The 14847-nt window shown below is 35.6% G+C and overlaps 4 protein-coding genes across 4 annotated transcripts; 2 read left to right on the forward strand and 2 right to left on the reverse strand.

Annotated features, from left to right (window-relative positions):
• The first annotated feature begins 90 nt into the window (after positions 1 to 90).
• Positions 91 to 4311, forward strand: si:ch73-15b2.5 (rho guanine nucleotide exchange factor 5). The gene is made up of 12 exons (XM_042758620.1): positions 91 to 387; positions 607 to 762; positions 879 to 955; positions 1579 to 1829; positions 1938 to 2098; positions 2632 to 2784; positions 2890 to 3019; positions 3121 to 3195; positions 3340 to 3432; positions 3542 to 3693; positions 3819 to 3980; positions 4109 to 4311. The coding sequence occupies exons 1-12, from the start codon at positions 239 to 241 to the stop codon at positions 4149 to 4151; spliced, it is 1602 nt and encodes a 533-aa protein (XP_042614554.1). The 5' UTR covers positions 91 to 238; the 3' UTR covers positions 4152 to 4311.
• Positions 4305 to 4934, reverse strand: LOC109054449 (mitochondrial import receptor subunit TOM6 homolog). Its single transcript, XM_019071709.2, has 3 exons — positions 4796 to 4934; positions 4551 to 4677; positions 4305 to 4464 (listed from the first exon to the last, which is right to left on the reverse strand). The coding sequence occupies exons 1-2, from the start codon at positions 4888 to 4890 to the stop codon at positions 4581 to 4583; spliced, it is 192 nt and encodes a 63-aa protein (XP_018927254.1). The 5' UTR covers positions 4891 to 4934; the 3' UTR covers positions 4305 to 4464; positions 4551 to 4580.
• A 152-nt stretch (positions 4935 to 5086) lies between these two features.
• On the forward strand, positions 5087 to 6756 carry LOC109091433 (ubiquinol-cytochrome-c reductase complex assembly factor 2). Its single transcript, XM_042758643.1, has 4 exons — positions 5087 to 5266; positions 5530 to 5604; positions 5872 to 5941; positions 6371 to 6756. The coding sequence occupies exons 1-4, from the start codon at positions 5129 to 5131 to the stop codon at positions 6466 to 6468; spliced, it is 381 nt and encodes a 126-aa protein (XP_042614577.1). The 5' UTR covers positions 5087 to 5128; the 3' UTR covers positions 6469 to 6756.
• Positions 6757 to 8936: 2180 nt separating this feature from the next.
• LOC122145336 (translocator protein-like) lies at positions 8937 to 11179 on the reverse strand. The gene is made up of 4 exons (XM_042758630.1): positions 10959 to 11179; positions 10091 to 10264; positions 9818 to 9956; positions 8937 to 9482 (listed from the first exon to the last, which is right to left on the reverse strand). The coding sequence occupies exons 1-4, from the start codon at positions 11132 to 11134 to the stop codon at positions 9306 to 9308; spliced, it is 666 nt and encodes a 221-aa protein (XP_042614564.1). The 5' UTR covers positions 11135 to 11179; the 3' UTR covers positions 8937 to 9305.
• Positions 11180 to 14847: the final 3668 nt, after the last annotated feature.

Consider the following 14847-nt stretch of genomic DNA (forward strand, 5'->3'; position numbering starts at 1 on the left):
TTCAGCCAATAATAAAGTAATCATCATCAAAGCAACGTCCAATCAAATGCAGTAAATTTGGCTGTGCGAAATTGGACAGGTGAGGACGCTCTTCCGAATCAATCAATTAGACTCTGGTGACTTGCTGTGTAAAAGCAGTATGCTGACTGCGAGAATTCAGTGTTTCTAATTCAAATTCAATATTAAGCATTAAAACTTTTAAAAGTTAGTAAGCCGTGAGAAAGTTTACCGCTTTCGTATGGCTCATGTCATGGAGGATGAGGGCTTCTGGGCCGACAGAGACGCTGTTACAGAAGCGTTAGATGGTGACACTGATCGCCCCGGGCTGGATGAACACAGCCTTAAAACAAATGTAGAGGACTGTGAAGCGTCTGGTGGACTTTACTGGTATGTAATAAAATAAAATGAATAATAAATGTTAAGTTTGTCGTCGTTGTTCCTATGTTCTAACGTGGCCTGGTATCACAACTATTCCTATCCTGTTGTTTTACTTCCTTTTAACCTCCTATCTGACAGTAAGGATCAAGTCTTGTAATGCATCTTTTAAAAAAGGTTTCAGATGGTGTGTTGAATTTCATTTTGATCCCTCTTTTTTTTTTTTTTTAGCACATCTGGAGGGTTAGCTGAAGCTCTTAGAACTGTTGCAAGCTTACAGTTATGGAGCTTAATGGGGTTTTCTCTGCCTGTGTCATCCCTCTTCTCTCTGGAGAGCTCCAGTCTGAAATCTTCTGACATGCCCTGCGAGGAGAGTGAGGTGAAAAGGTAATGTTTATGATTCACAAAAAGACATTTCGGGAACCCAGTGTTAACTAATTAATGTTCATCAGCCTTTGCACAGAAATGAAGCTGCTTCTTTTCAACCATTTTCCTTGTTTCAGGGCAGATGCTATGGAAGTCAGTTCTCCACAAGAGGAAACGTATGTTGCTCGGTTTAAATCGGGGTACATCAACCGTTGTAAGTTTACAGATGAATCTCACCAAACGGTCAACCAGATACTGTAGCCTGGTCACATTTTACCCATCGAAGACTGAAAATCCACTATGTACCTTGTGTTGTCTGGTTTGTATATACATGCATGCATTTTATTTATTTATTTTTTTTAAGCAAGTAAAATGTCTTTTTAGCGTAATTCCAAAAACGGACCCCTTCAGGTCTTGGAACACGTCTTTTTGCTGTGAAAGCTTTAAAGATTTTTATGAAGTAAACATAATTTTTTTTTTTTTTTTTAGTGATATTTTAAGATGAAGACTTACTGGACTGAATGAGCTTAGGTTTACTTGATTATCCATAGTTCTTATAGAAAAATAATGATATATCGGGCTTTTAAGGAATGTTTAAATTATCATTGTATTGCATTGGATTTTACGTTTTACCCCCTACAATTAAAACCTATAGTGCTTTGATAATAAAACTAAGCATTAAAATATCATCTTACTAAGAGACATTATTGGGAGATGTATAAAAGTAGTCTGCTTTACTGTTATAAAGATCTCATTTATTTATTACATTTATCAATTTCATCCTCCATCAGCCATAAAAGCCTGATGTCTGAAATCTGCTCAATTTTGTTTTTCTAGCGGTCCCTTTATATCAGGAGTTTTGGATTAATTCTATGAAGAAGGATTTACACAGAGCACAGCACACTGGACTTTCAGAATTGGTGACATCTGTGCATCTTCCTGGTCTGAAAACTCCCCCTGCTTCAAGCCCGTCCTCTGTGTTGAGCCCTCCAGGACTACAGGCGAAGTCATACGCTCTATGGCAGGAGCTACCGCAAGTAAAGAGTCTGCTGAACTCCCTCAGTGTGCATGAGATCCAGCTTCAGGAGGTGTGTATCGCAGAACACCAACAGGTCTTGCATGCAAATTGTGACCTTGGTCTGATGTCTACTGTTGTTCCACAATATTTATCCCTCTGTTTTTGTGCTTTCGGTCAAGCCATGTTTGAGCTGATTGTGTCCGAGGCCTCGTATCAGAAGAGTCTGATAGTAGCACTGAATGTGTTTCAGTGCTCAGCAGAACTCAAACAGGTCCTCTCACGTGTGCAGCATCATGTTCTGTTCTCCAACCTAAAGGATGTCTGCAGAGTCAGTGAACGGTAAGGATAGCTACTTGAATATACTTTACTATTATTAATTTATAGATGCATTTTATAATCTAAAATATGGATTTATAGAATTGTATACAAACTACCATTCAGCAGTTATGCTTAAAGTTTATTCAGCAAGGATGTATTCAACTGAAAGTGACGGTATAGAGATTATAACGTTACAAAAGATTTCTATTTCAAATAAATGCTGTGGTTTTTTTTAAACTTTATATTAAAGAAGCCTGAAAAAATATGCATCATGGTTTTCACAAAATTATTAACATTGATGGTAATAATAATATTTCTTGAACACCAAATCATCATATTAGAATGAGACACTGAAGACTGAAATAACAGCTGCTGAACATTTAACTTTGCCATCACTAGAATAAATTACATTTTAAACATATATATATAAAAAACATTTAAACAGGAATCAGTTATTTAAAATGATGATATTTCTAAATATTACCGTTTTAATGTTTTTACTAATGCAGTCTTGATGACTATATATAATAATGATTTTATTTTGGTTCATTCAGATTTCTGCAGGACATGGAGTCCCATCTTGGGCAGTATGTGGTAATGTCACAGGTTGGCGATATTGTTTTGAATCACCAGCAACCTTTCCAAAAAGTCTACGTGCCATATATCACCAACATGATGTACCAGGAGGCTCTCATCACTCAGCTGCTGTTTGTTCTGTTTTCATGTATCTTCCATACTGAACATATCCATTTAATTTAATGGCATGCTAGCATTCTGATTCCCATCTTACACCCCCCCCCCCCCCCCCCCAGGCAGGAAAATAAGAAATTTGCACTGATCCTGAAGAAACTAGAGAAAGATCCACAATGCCAGAGACAGACCCTCAAGTCTTTTCTGATTCTTCCCTTCCAGGGGATCACAAGAATGACGCTCTTACTTGAGGTTGGCTTTTATTTATACAAGCCAGAGAGATGTGCAGACTCTTCAGAGAACATCCTGTTGCCATTGTTTAGTGAACGTGAACAGTTTGTTATTTTGTTTAGAACATCCTTAAGCGAGCTAGAGGTGTTTTTTCTAATGTCCCTAATCTGACGGAAGCCATTGAAGCTGTACGTAAGGTAGGCTGTATCATGCTTTTGCTTTCAAAATAATAAATGCCTCCAATATAATAAATATCAGAATTGTAAACTAATTTATTACTTGCTGATAAATATTACATATAAATCATGTTACCTTACAAATTAATGCATCTAAATGTATAGATAGTGGGAGAGTGTGACAGAAATGTCCAACAAATGAAGAGGACAGAGTTGCTTGTTTGTTTGGACAAGTTAGTGGACTTTGGAAATGTTAAGGTATAAAATATCATAATGTAATACCTTTTTTTTTTTTTTTTTTTTTTTTTTTTTTTTTTTTTTTTTCTGCTGTCATATTTTTAACCCCTTTCTTTCTGTTCTCAATCAGTCCGTTCCATTGATCACCAGAGGGCGTCATTTGATTCAAGAGGGAACTTTCAAGCATCTAATTGTTGGTGGCAGTCACAGAGTCTCTATAGTGTCTCGCAAAGATGTGTACATACACCTTTTCAATGATCTTTTGCTCCTCTCTGTTAAAAGGTATGGTCTGCTAGAAGATCTCCATTTTACCGACTCTCTAATTTTTAAGAATTACCTAGTTTTGGTATTTAAATTTATTTTTTTTTTTATTATTTTTTTTTTGCTCCTTTCCGTACTCCACTCAGTGGAAACAGGTTTGTTGTGCAGGACCATGCACCATTTCCTGATAAAGTGCGTGTAAAGGAAATCGAAAATTTTTTGGGATTACCTCCTGAATCCTTCCTGCTCCGTCTGAGCAATAACCACAACAGATATTCCACCACCCTGATACTGGCTGCACCAACGAGGTAACTTTCTTTTCTTGGCAATACAATATATTGCATAGTGGAAGTATTCATCCTGAGTGAGCATTGGTTGAAAGTGTAAAAATCCTTCTTTAAGGTAAATTCTAAAATTGAAATAATTGTCTCCTCAGGTTAGAAAAAGAGACCTGGATGAAAGTTTTCTCTTCAAAATAGGAGACCGCAAATGTGGAAATGCAACAAAGTTTGTTCTTCAAGAAATGGACACCATGAAGTGCTCTAAAATACTAATTATACTGGACCTTTTAATTTTTTTTTAAATATTGTTTCAATAGTAATATGTATATTCTTAAATAAAATGCTGTACTCAACAGTTCCAACGTGAGCTTTATTTCAACAAAACACAATGACTGTACAGAAAGAAATTTACATTTGTAACCATCCAATTGCTGGGATTTATTCCCTTCAGAGTTGAATGGGCTTGTTCAACAAGACCCTCGAAGAAAATGTCTCTGTTCTTCCATTTCACCTATGATAAAAAGACAAAATAAAAAAAGTATCAGAGCTGTTTTCGATGGTTGGGGTGAACAGTACTTTCAAGATTTGTTATTTCACCTGTTAAAGTCCTTTTTTGTAGATTGGGAACTACGTGACTGGCTGAGGAGACATCAAGTCAAAGTCTGAAAGGTTTCTCGCCACCCAAACACCCGCTGCAAATAAACCCAGGTTTACAAGGAGATTCCTATAACAATAAAACAAAGGAAATGGTCACATGGTGGTAAATATTTAAAACTAACGTACATCTGAACGTCATTTCGAGTATGCGGTGCACGCAAAGGTCGTTTAGAACGGTAACAAACCTTCTAAAATCATTTCTGTCTGCCGCGAAATGGCAAGCTGAGCTTATCCACCCCATGAGACCACCCGATGACCCTTCTGTTTTCTTTCCGCTCATTTTATTTGTAAATAAATTAGTATTACTGATAAAGCCAAAGGCTCTTTGATATTACCTTGAAATTTCTACGTCAAACCACGAGGTTAACAGTATCGCGCTACGGATCCTCGACTGGAACAAACCGTATTGATAGACGTGCGATTTCATTTATCAGGAATCAATTTTGAAACGCCGTACGATTTGGCCCTCCACGGCTTACAGATTTTCAGCACAGTGCAGTCGTGAAACACACTTAAACATGGCTGCCACCAGATACCGTCGATTTCTGAAGCTGTGCGAGGAATGGCCAAAGGATGAATCAAAGAAAGGGCGAGATTTAGGAACATTTTTACGCCAAAGAGTCGCTAGTGCTTTCCGAGAAGGCGAAAGTACGCAGGTATTGTAAGGAAATTGCTGCAGGGTTTACCCTTATTGCAATATAGTGTGTGTGTGTGTGTGTGTGTGTGTGTGTGTGTGTCTACTATTTAGATGGATAGATAGAAAGAGAGAGAGTGTGTGTATATAAAGAATTCTTGTGTGTGCACAAGGTTTATTTCCTCTTCAGTGTCTAGTATGTTGTTTTCTTGTACATATTCATTTCCCAAAATAGTTTAAGCAACAAATATCTTGCCTTGCTTATGTTGTCTTGTTTAAATTTAGATTTCAGATCCAGAGAAATGTGATCAGATGTATGAAAGTCTGGCTCGCATCAACAGTAATGTGTACAAAGAAAAGGTGAGTCTTGTTTTCAAAATGTTTTTAGATCTAAACCTTTATGGAGAACAGAAACATGCACATGACAGTGCTGCTGAACTTAGACCTTAGAAATGGCATATCTGCGTTGTTTGGATTTTTTTGAATGCATCTTTAGATTTATTTCAACATACGTTCTTTAGAAATATTTTATTTTAGTATCTTTTTGAAAGCTGCATATTCTGTGGGGACTTCGGAGTAGATGAAGACCTTCAATGTGACCGCATCATAATGTTTGTTTACTCTCAGTTTCCGAGGGCAAAAGATACAAGTTTCACAGGTGTAACGGTGGAAGAGTGCCGAATACTTTTGGCAACAGGTGAGGATTTCTTGAGCTCTGCTGTCAGAAATTTTCCTTTTAACTACATTAATGGGTTGATAATTCTTATGCTCACCGATGCTTTTTTTTTTTATTTTTATTTTTTTTTTTTATATAAAGTAAAAACAGTAATATTGTGATTATTACAACTTCAAATAACTGTTTTCTAATTTATTATGAATGGCAAAGCTGAATTTTCAGCAGCCATTACTCCAGTCTTGAGATTCACATCACATGAAATTATTGTAAATATCCTTGAGTAACATTTGTTCTTATCAAAACAGTTGTGGAAACAGTGATACAATTGTTGTTGTTATTATTATTATTATTATTATTATTATTTTATGTATTTATTTTTTTCAGGATTCTTTGATTAATGAAGTAAAAAGAAACAGCATTTTTACTTTTTCTCATTTCTGGGTTTTGCAGGTAACACAGATGAGGAGAAAAAGGGATTGTGGAAGACACTTATGGAGCGCTTTTCCTCCAAACCTGAAGATGGAACGCCTGAAAAAAATGAAAAATAATCATTGTATTGCACAGATTTTATTTATTCCCCTTTGCACTTTTTCAAATAAAAGGTTTCAGATGTGTATGTAAATCTTCACTTCTAACAGCTGTAGCTCTCTTCATGTTGAACAGAGACTTCCAAGATGTAAAACTGATTGTTTTATTTGGAAGGCTGTGTTAAAGTTGGAGAAATGTGATAGTTCTGGAAAAACAATATTCAGTTATAGAATATTACTCTTCAGTTTAATTGCATATCTCTCTCTTGAATCCATAATGTAAATAAATACTTTGTATTTCCCATATAACAGTCCAGTATCTCTCATTTTGATTTCGCTGGATAAAAGCCATGCTGAATTATGTGCACTCTTTATGGTTTTTGCTCGTATGTATACTGTTTTTTACGGCCTTCGTGTTATCATTTTATTAGGGTTTTTTTTTTTTTTTTTTTTGGTAGATGGGTGTTTGAAGAATTGGTCATTTCAAAATGGTTATTTAAAAAAAAAAATAGGCTTTCATTTAGGGTGATACACAAGTGTTTATTCCTAATACAGGTCCTTCTCAAAAAATTTGCATATTGTGAAAAAGTTCATTATTTTCCATAATGTAATGATAAAAATTAAACTTTCATATATTTTAGATTCATTGCACACCAACTGAAATATTTCAGGTCTTTTATTGTTTTAATACTGATGATTTTGCATACAGCTCATGAAAACCCAAGATTCCTATCTCAAAAAATTAGCATATCATGAAAAGGTTCTCTAAACGAGCTGTTAACCTAATCATCTGAATCAACTAATTAACTCTAAACACCTGCAAAAGATTCCTGAGGCTTTTAAAACCTCCCAGCCTGGTTCATTACTTAAAACCGCAATCATGGGTAAGACTGCCGACCTGACTGCTGTCCAGAAGGCCATCATTGACACCCTCAAGCGAGAAGATAAGACACAGAAAGAAATTTCTGAACGAATAGGCTGTTCCCAGAGTGCTGTATCAAGGCACCTCAGTGGGAAGTCTGTGGGAAGGAAAAAGTGTGGCAAAAAACGCTGCACAACGAGAAGAGGTGACCGGACCCTGAGGAAGATTGTGGAGAAGGACCGATTCCAGACCTTGGGGGACCTGCGGAAGCAGTGGACTGAGTCTGGAGTAGAAACATCCAGAGCCACCGTGCACAGGCGTGTGCTTTTGAACCAGAAACAGCGGCAGAAGCGCCTGACCTGGGCTACAGAGAAGCAGCACTGGACTGTTGCTCAGTGGTCCAAAGTACTTTTTTCAGATGAAAGCAAATTTTGCATGTCATTCGGAAATCAAGGTGCCAGAGTCTGGAGGAAGACTGGGGAGACGGAATGCCAAAATGCCTGAAGTCCAGTGTCAAGTACCCACAGTCAGTGATGGTCTGGGGTGCCATGTCAGCTGCTGGTGTTGGTCCACTGTGTTTTATCAAGGGCAGGGTCAATGCAGCTAGCTATCAGGAGATTTTGGAGCACTTCATGCTTCCATCTGCTGAAAAGCTTTATGGAGATGAAGATTTCGTTTTTCAGCACGACCTGGCACCTGCTCACAGTGCCAAAACCACTGGTAAATGGTTTACTGACCATGGTATTACTGTGCTCAATTGGCCTGCCAAACTCTCCTGACCTGAACCCCATAGAGAATCTGTGGGATATTGTGAAGAGAAAGTTGAGAGACGCAAGACCCAACACTCTGGATGAGCTTAAGGCCGCTATCGAAGCATCCTGGGCCTCCATAACACCTCAGCAGTGCCACAGGCTGATTGCCTCCATGCCACGCCGCATTGAAGCAGTCATTTCTGCAAAAGGATTCCCGACCAAGTATTGCATGCATAACTGAACATATTTATTTGAAGGTTTACTTTTTTGTATTAAAAAACACTTTTCTTTTATTTGGTCGGATGAAATATGCTAATTTTTTTTGAGATAGGAATTTTGGGTTTTCATGAGCTGTATGCCAAAATCATCAGTATTAAAACAATAAAAGACCTGAAATATTTCAGTTGGTGTGCAATGAATCTAAAATATATGAAAGTTTAATTTTTATCATTACATTATGGAAAATAATGAATTTTATCACAATATGCTAATTTTTTGAGAAGGACATGTATATTGGTGTGAACATTTTATTGGCTGAATGCATGCACCATATAAGAAATTTAGTGTGCTGATTAATATTTTTTTTATATATATAATGTTTGTGGGTTTTTTTTTTAATCATTTAGGTTTATGATGGAATAACAGCTGAAGAGCAGTTCAGTTATAGAAAGCTGCACAGAAAAGTGAAATAATACAGCTGATGCACACTGGGGAATTTTCTGGCGGATATTGATATGGTCTGTGCCATGACAAAATATGTTCACAGAAGATAGCTAGATGATAAAATCTTTGCCAAACCACCACCCTTGCACAGCAACAAAGGTTTATGACAAGAGCTTGGTTTTTGAAAAAAAAAGTGTGATGTTTTAACACAATTTCCTTCAAAGAAACATAAACATTTTTATTCATAAAAAATTTGGCAAGAAACAAGCAAAACATTTTTCTGTTGTCAATCAGAGATATTTTGAGTTTGACGAGCCTATAAAGTGATTTGTGTAAAATGCTGAACTCAAGTGAATTGATGGAATGAGTTTATATAATTAATGGAAGCATTAGAACATTCTCATTTTACTGCCTTTCCTTCTCTTATGATTAAGATACATTGTGAATTTTCTGATATTACAAAATTTTAAGTGAAGATTAAAAAAATAAAATTTCAAAATGGCCAACAAGCAAAATAAAAAAGGTTGCATTTTTGTTCTAGTCAGTGTTAGTTATAATAGTGTTTCTTTTTATTGGCTTCTTTAGTCATCTTTTTTGGGGTCTGGATTGTCCCTCCAAATGCAGTAGTTGAGGCTGTTAGCGAGGCAGAGCCAGGCCAAGTATGGTACCATGAGAAGTGTTGCAGTGCGGCTGATGGGATACCAAGACACCATTGTGGCTGCCACTGTGCCGGTCAGCATCACTAACTCTATCATTGCCTAGATATGAAAGAAGAATAGAACATCACTAGAGTTAATCACACAAAATATTACATTACCACGGACAAAAAATACAATAGATGTCAATGGGAATTTGTTTACTAACATTCTTCAAAATACCACCATATGTGTTCAGCAGTAGAAAGAAATGCATATAGGTTTGAAATGACATTAGAGTGAATAAATGAGTTTTTAAGTCTTCAAAAAAAATCTCTGATACTATCTCACAACGACTATATGCAGAAAAACTGGTTCCTGGTTTACCTTTTACATAGTTTCTATGTATTTTAACTGAAATACCAGTAGGATTTTTTAAACTCAGAATAATATCTAACCAATTTAATGTTGTGAGCGCCAAAGAAGATGGGGGTCCAGGCCCAATTAAGCGCCAACTGCATCCCATAGAGCCCCAGTGGTACCAATGCATCCTGGGTGAATCCTCCAAGCTCTTTCCACACAAGGTATGAACCGTAGCTTTAAAAAAGAGAAAATCATTTACACCATCAGGAATTACCTTTAGTTACTCATTAACTTTTAACTACAACTTCCTTCAAAGTAACTAAATGCATAATTGCCAAAAATAATAAGTGGCCAATGTTTGAACAAACCCCATGCCAGTATAGAGAGTGGTCCACACCACTGGAAAGGCAGCATTAGGTGGCCTCCACGAGGGTTTATTGAGCGTGGTGTACCAGGTCTTCACCTCCCTCCGTGTAATTAAACCTCCAAATATTCCACCAACGTGTGGCAGAGCAGTCAAACTCAGCATAGGAATCCACATCCTTTCAATGCAAACAGGCAAAATAAGGTTTCTTAGCATTTGACTGTGTACATTATGTAACATTTGTATCTTGAGTTATTGCTCTGCTCCCTCCATGTCTCTATAACTTATTCCAAGTCTGAAAGCTTATCTCCACAGAATGTAAGAACTTTAGGGCTCATTTGCAGTAAAATAATTAGAACAACATAATTAGGCCTTCTCTCGCAATTAATGCAACTGTACAAAAAGCTCACATATGAATATAAAAATATCAGCACAAAAACAAGTCAATAAGTAAAACATTCAAATATGATAATATTATGCTATAGCTGTTGGGTAAACTACTGAACAACAGAACAAAACTAACATATTAAAAAAATAAAACTGTTTTCTAAATAGTTTTGGTTCATTTCCAGTTCAGTTTGTGCAACTCAGGAATCGACTTCACGCATGTACTGCACGTGTCGTAAAATTGTTTTTAAAGACGAAAATGACGACGTGAAGAACGAATATTGAACCAATATAGATTTTTTTCGTGCAAAGAATGTTAAACAGCATGACGGGTTCGCATGACGTTAGTCACGCGATCAGCAGAACATTATTTAACGCGCGATACTGCTCGTGGAATTAAGTTCACAAATTCATACGACGGACTAATAAGAGACAAGGCAAAGCAAATTGCCTGTTGTACTAAATAACAACGCTGCTGACTTTACCTGAATCGACAGGTCGAAGCGCTGTTCGAGGCTGTTTGAAGAAGAGAGACGCCTCGATGGCCTTCTATGACCGGAGTGATCTTGAAATCATGATACAAGTTTGTGTAACAGACAGTGGGCGTGCAAGAATACAATACTACTGAAACGCTGGCCACTAGAGAAAGGCATGTAAACATCTGAAAAGTGTTGTGAAACGAGCACTCGGTGTGTTCAAGCAGATCAACGCGGCGCTGCGCTCGAACAGATGCCAGTTTTGAAAATTAGCTTTGACATATGTCAAATATCAACAGGGCAAAAAGTGCTTGTGTAATCGAAGACGAACCGTTTACTGCCTCAAAATTAACAAAACCCCGTGACTGACAATAAATATATAAATATCTGTTGAAATGTGTGTGTATACGTATATAGATTTAATAAATAAATAATGTGAATATTATATGCAAATGAACATAAAGATCTCATGGAAACTAGTATTCCCTTGTTCTGGCTGGGTAAGAGCACCAAGGAAACGTGCAAACATGCAGAATGTAGCCTACATGAACATTACTCCCTCTGTAGGCTATTTTCATGAGTTTGATAGACTATTTCTGTGAGAGATGCAAGTTTTTAAAATCTTCCAAAGCCATTTTTTTAACTTGTAGACATGTGATGTAATGTGCACACTAGCTATTAGAAATGTGCATTGCCTTATTGTAATTCATTCAGAACACTATTTTATGAAGATATGCACAATAAGATACTGTGTCTCATAATTCTGTGGTAAATCAAAATTGACATTTCCTTAGTTCATTATTTTAGCGTGGTTATGTGAACTCCTCTGTCAGAGAAACTGGTTTATTAATGTCATTTTTACTCTTAAAATGGAATTGCCGTACAGTGTTATATAAAAGTAAGAAATTAATTAAATGTAAAAAAGAAATTCAACTGAATTTTCATTGTGAGTTAATTTATTATGAAATTTGTATGTGGTCAAATATTTAAAAAAGAAAGAAAGAATGAAAGAAAAGCTTAAATAAAAACCAAATGGCTTTATAATTTATGTTATGTGATTATTTGGTGAAAGCAATTTCAAATTCAGTTAATTAAAATTTAATTAACTTAGATTAATGTTTGCAATCAACCAATCTCAGAAAACACAAGATTGTGTCTTGGTTTAACCTCATGATTAATAATAATAATAAAAAAAATTATATTTAATTTTTAAAAATAAAATGAAAATGTGTGTTATGTGTATGCATTATGTACTACTGACATAAAGATGTATTTAGCACAAATATTATTTATTATTCTAACTAAAATGGTTTATGCAAAGAATTAAAAATCTAAATATTTAAGAATTTTAAAATATTTAAAAATGTTGAACATGTATTCTGTATGTTGCCTATATATCTGCATTTAGTACTTTTGTATTTTTTGTTTGTATTTGAACTTTCCTAAGTGAATTTATGCAGCTGTTAAACTTGCAACTATGATATCATAAAATGAATCTTTTTATAGCAGATGAGAATATTGAGGGCTAATTGGGCTGGTAACTTGAGCATGTGTGTTTCTTCTGATTTGAGACAGCAAATTTTTTCCACAAACATATACTTTTCAATGAATTCCCACAACTGGTCCCAAGCCAAGCAGGGCACGAGCAGCCTTGCTCTGCACCATCTCAAATATGCCAGAATAATGATAAGAGAGCATGATTTCCTGCTTGAACTGACTGATTTAAACCAAATTAATCATCAGTAAATGAACCTTTATAGTTCATAACTTAGTTACTTAACTGTCTGTATTAGTAAGTTATTAAATAAATAATAAATTATTTAGTAATTATCACTTATCTTCCAAAATGCTGTGTTAAATGTATTTACATGAATAATTTAAATCAGATTTAAAGATTTTTTGCATTATCAGCTCAAAGGTGAAAAAGATATTGCTATGCTCATTATGGTTTTTATACTAAGATTTGATCTGGGATCCTCCAAATCTACAAGAGCCTAGTCCACTGAAATTATTAGGTGTTTACAACCTTCCACCAGCCTTTTGGTCTGCCAGCTTAAAGGATAAGGTGAAGAATCTTGCCATTTATGTGGATGAGACAAACAGAGCTGATGACAGCACCAACATGAAGAATCCATCCTCCTCTGTGCCTTATAATATGTTTGAGGAGCTTCTTGAGAATTTGGATTTCTCAGCACCTTCTCCTCATGCAAAAGAGGACATTTTTTAAATACTAGGCCTCTCTGTTGATGCATACAATGAACAGACTGAGACCGATGTCCGTCACAGAGCAGGAAGAGGAAAAGGAAAAGTTATCGCTCAAGCCTTATGTCATCACTTACCACAACATGGAAGCTGCAGCCTTTGATTGTGAGGAATTTCTGTCTTATGTCAGAGGCCCAAGAAAGTGAAAGAGGACTATTCTCTGACAACTCCTGTTCTGCTGCTGCTGGCGAAAGTTCTGCCATGGTTGATGTTTATGAGCCTCCACATGCTAAGCCTCGACTGGACTCTAGTGAGTATGATGAAGAAATTTTCAATACTCGTTGTATCTTCTCTGACGAAAAACTACTTCTTACAGTTAAAGCAATGCTGTTTATGAATTAAAAGTCTGCAAAGTTTCCTTTTTGTGTGTGGCCATCTGTGCATTTTGACTCTCAAAAATGTAATATATGCCTTGAGCTAGCTGAATTCACTCAAAGTAATACTTTCTCGGTGGAAAAAATGTAGTGGTTAACTATCTGAGCTTGGTACTTAGAGGCTGCAGGTTAAATCCCTGAAAGGGGTGATCCATAAATTATCATCAATGTTGAACAAGAAAGTCAATGTGAATTGCCATTTTACTTCCATAATGTGAGATTTTATATATCATGTGTCATCATATGATATATGATTTTACAGATCAGGAAAGGATTGGATTGTGAAATCATGTGATCCTTACATGGTCGCTACAATGACGGGACGAGCTCCATGTAAAACAAACAGCTTATTCTATCCCACTGATATGCCTATAACTTCTTCAATTTGATCAAACTTGCGGCAAAGTTGTTGTTGCCTTTTATAGGCTGACAGACATGTAATTGATACCTGAGGCTGATGTATCCATTTACTCTAGTTGTATGCCGTGTCTGAAAAAGACTAAGATTTACAGTCAGGATTCATTTCCTAATTATATATCATCAGCCTCAGTAAAAAATGACCTGACTGAGGTTAAAAAGAATATATGTCATAAGATTGATGGGCATTCCTAGCTTATACCGTATTATAAATAAGAAAACATTTAAGCAGTCATAAAAGAATTTTTACATATTGAATATTTGACCTTTTTATGAAAATACTTATTTTGTCAAACAGAGAAACATTTTATTTATATATTTTATTTTATATTTATATATTTCTAATTTTTAGAAAACATTTTTGAAAATAATGATTAGGTTACCAGATATTTTTCAGAATTTAACATCAGATATTTGACCTTTTTAAGAAAAACATATAAACCCCCTCAAAATACTTAATATTTGTAAAAAAAATTATATATATATAAACGTATGAAACTAAAATTAATTAAAAAATGTTGTTTCTAAAAACGTACCTGTGTTTTAAGCTAATGTTAAAAGGAATTATCTTTTTATAAGACCTGGGGCATGCTTATTTTTACATAAACTCATACAAATGACTCTGAGATTAAACGTTTTCCACACTTACGTAGCTACATTTCTATTCTTCTTCTTCTGTAAGTTCTTTGACAGTTGATCATAACCAAATGAACATGACACAGTTACAAGCCATTCAGAAGTAAAGTTTTAGCCATTTGTCTAATCTTAAAACACCTGTTTGGGAGAAAGCTGAACGCATAAATCCAATAGGAATTTGATTCGTCTGTCTTAAATGACTGCAAGGT

The sequence above is a fragment of the Cyprinus carpio genome, chromosome A6 (assembly GCF_018340385.1).
Source record: "Cyprinus carpio isolate SPL01 chromosome A6, ASM1834038v1, whole genome shotgun sequence".
NCBI classification, from domain to species: domain Eukaryota; kingdom Metazoa; phylum Chordata; class Actinopteri; order Cypriniformes; family Cyprinidae; genus Cyprinus; species Cyprinus carpio.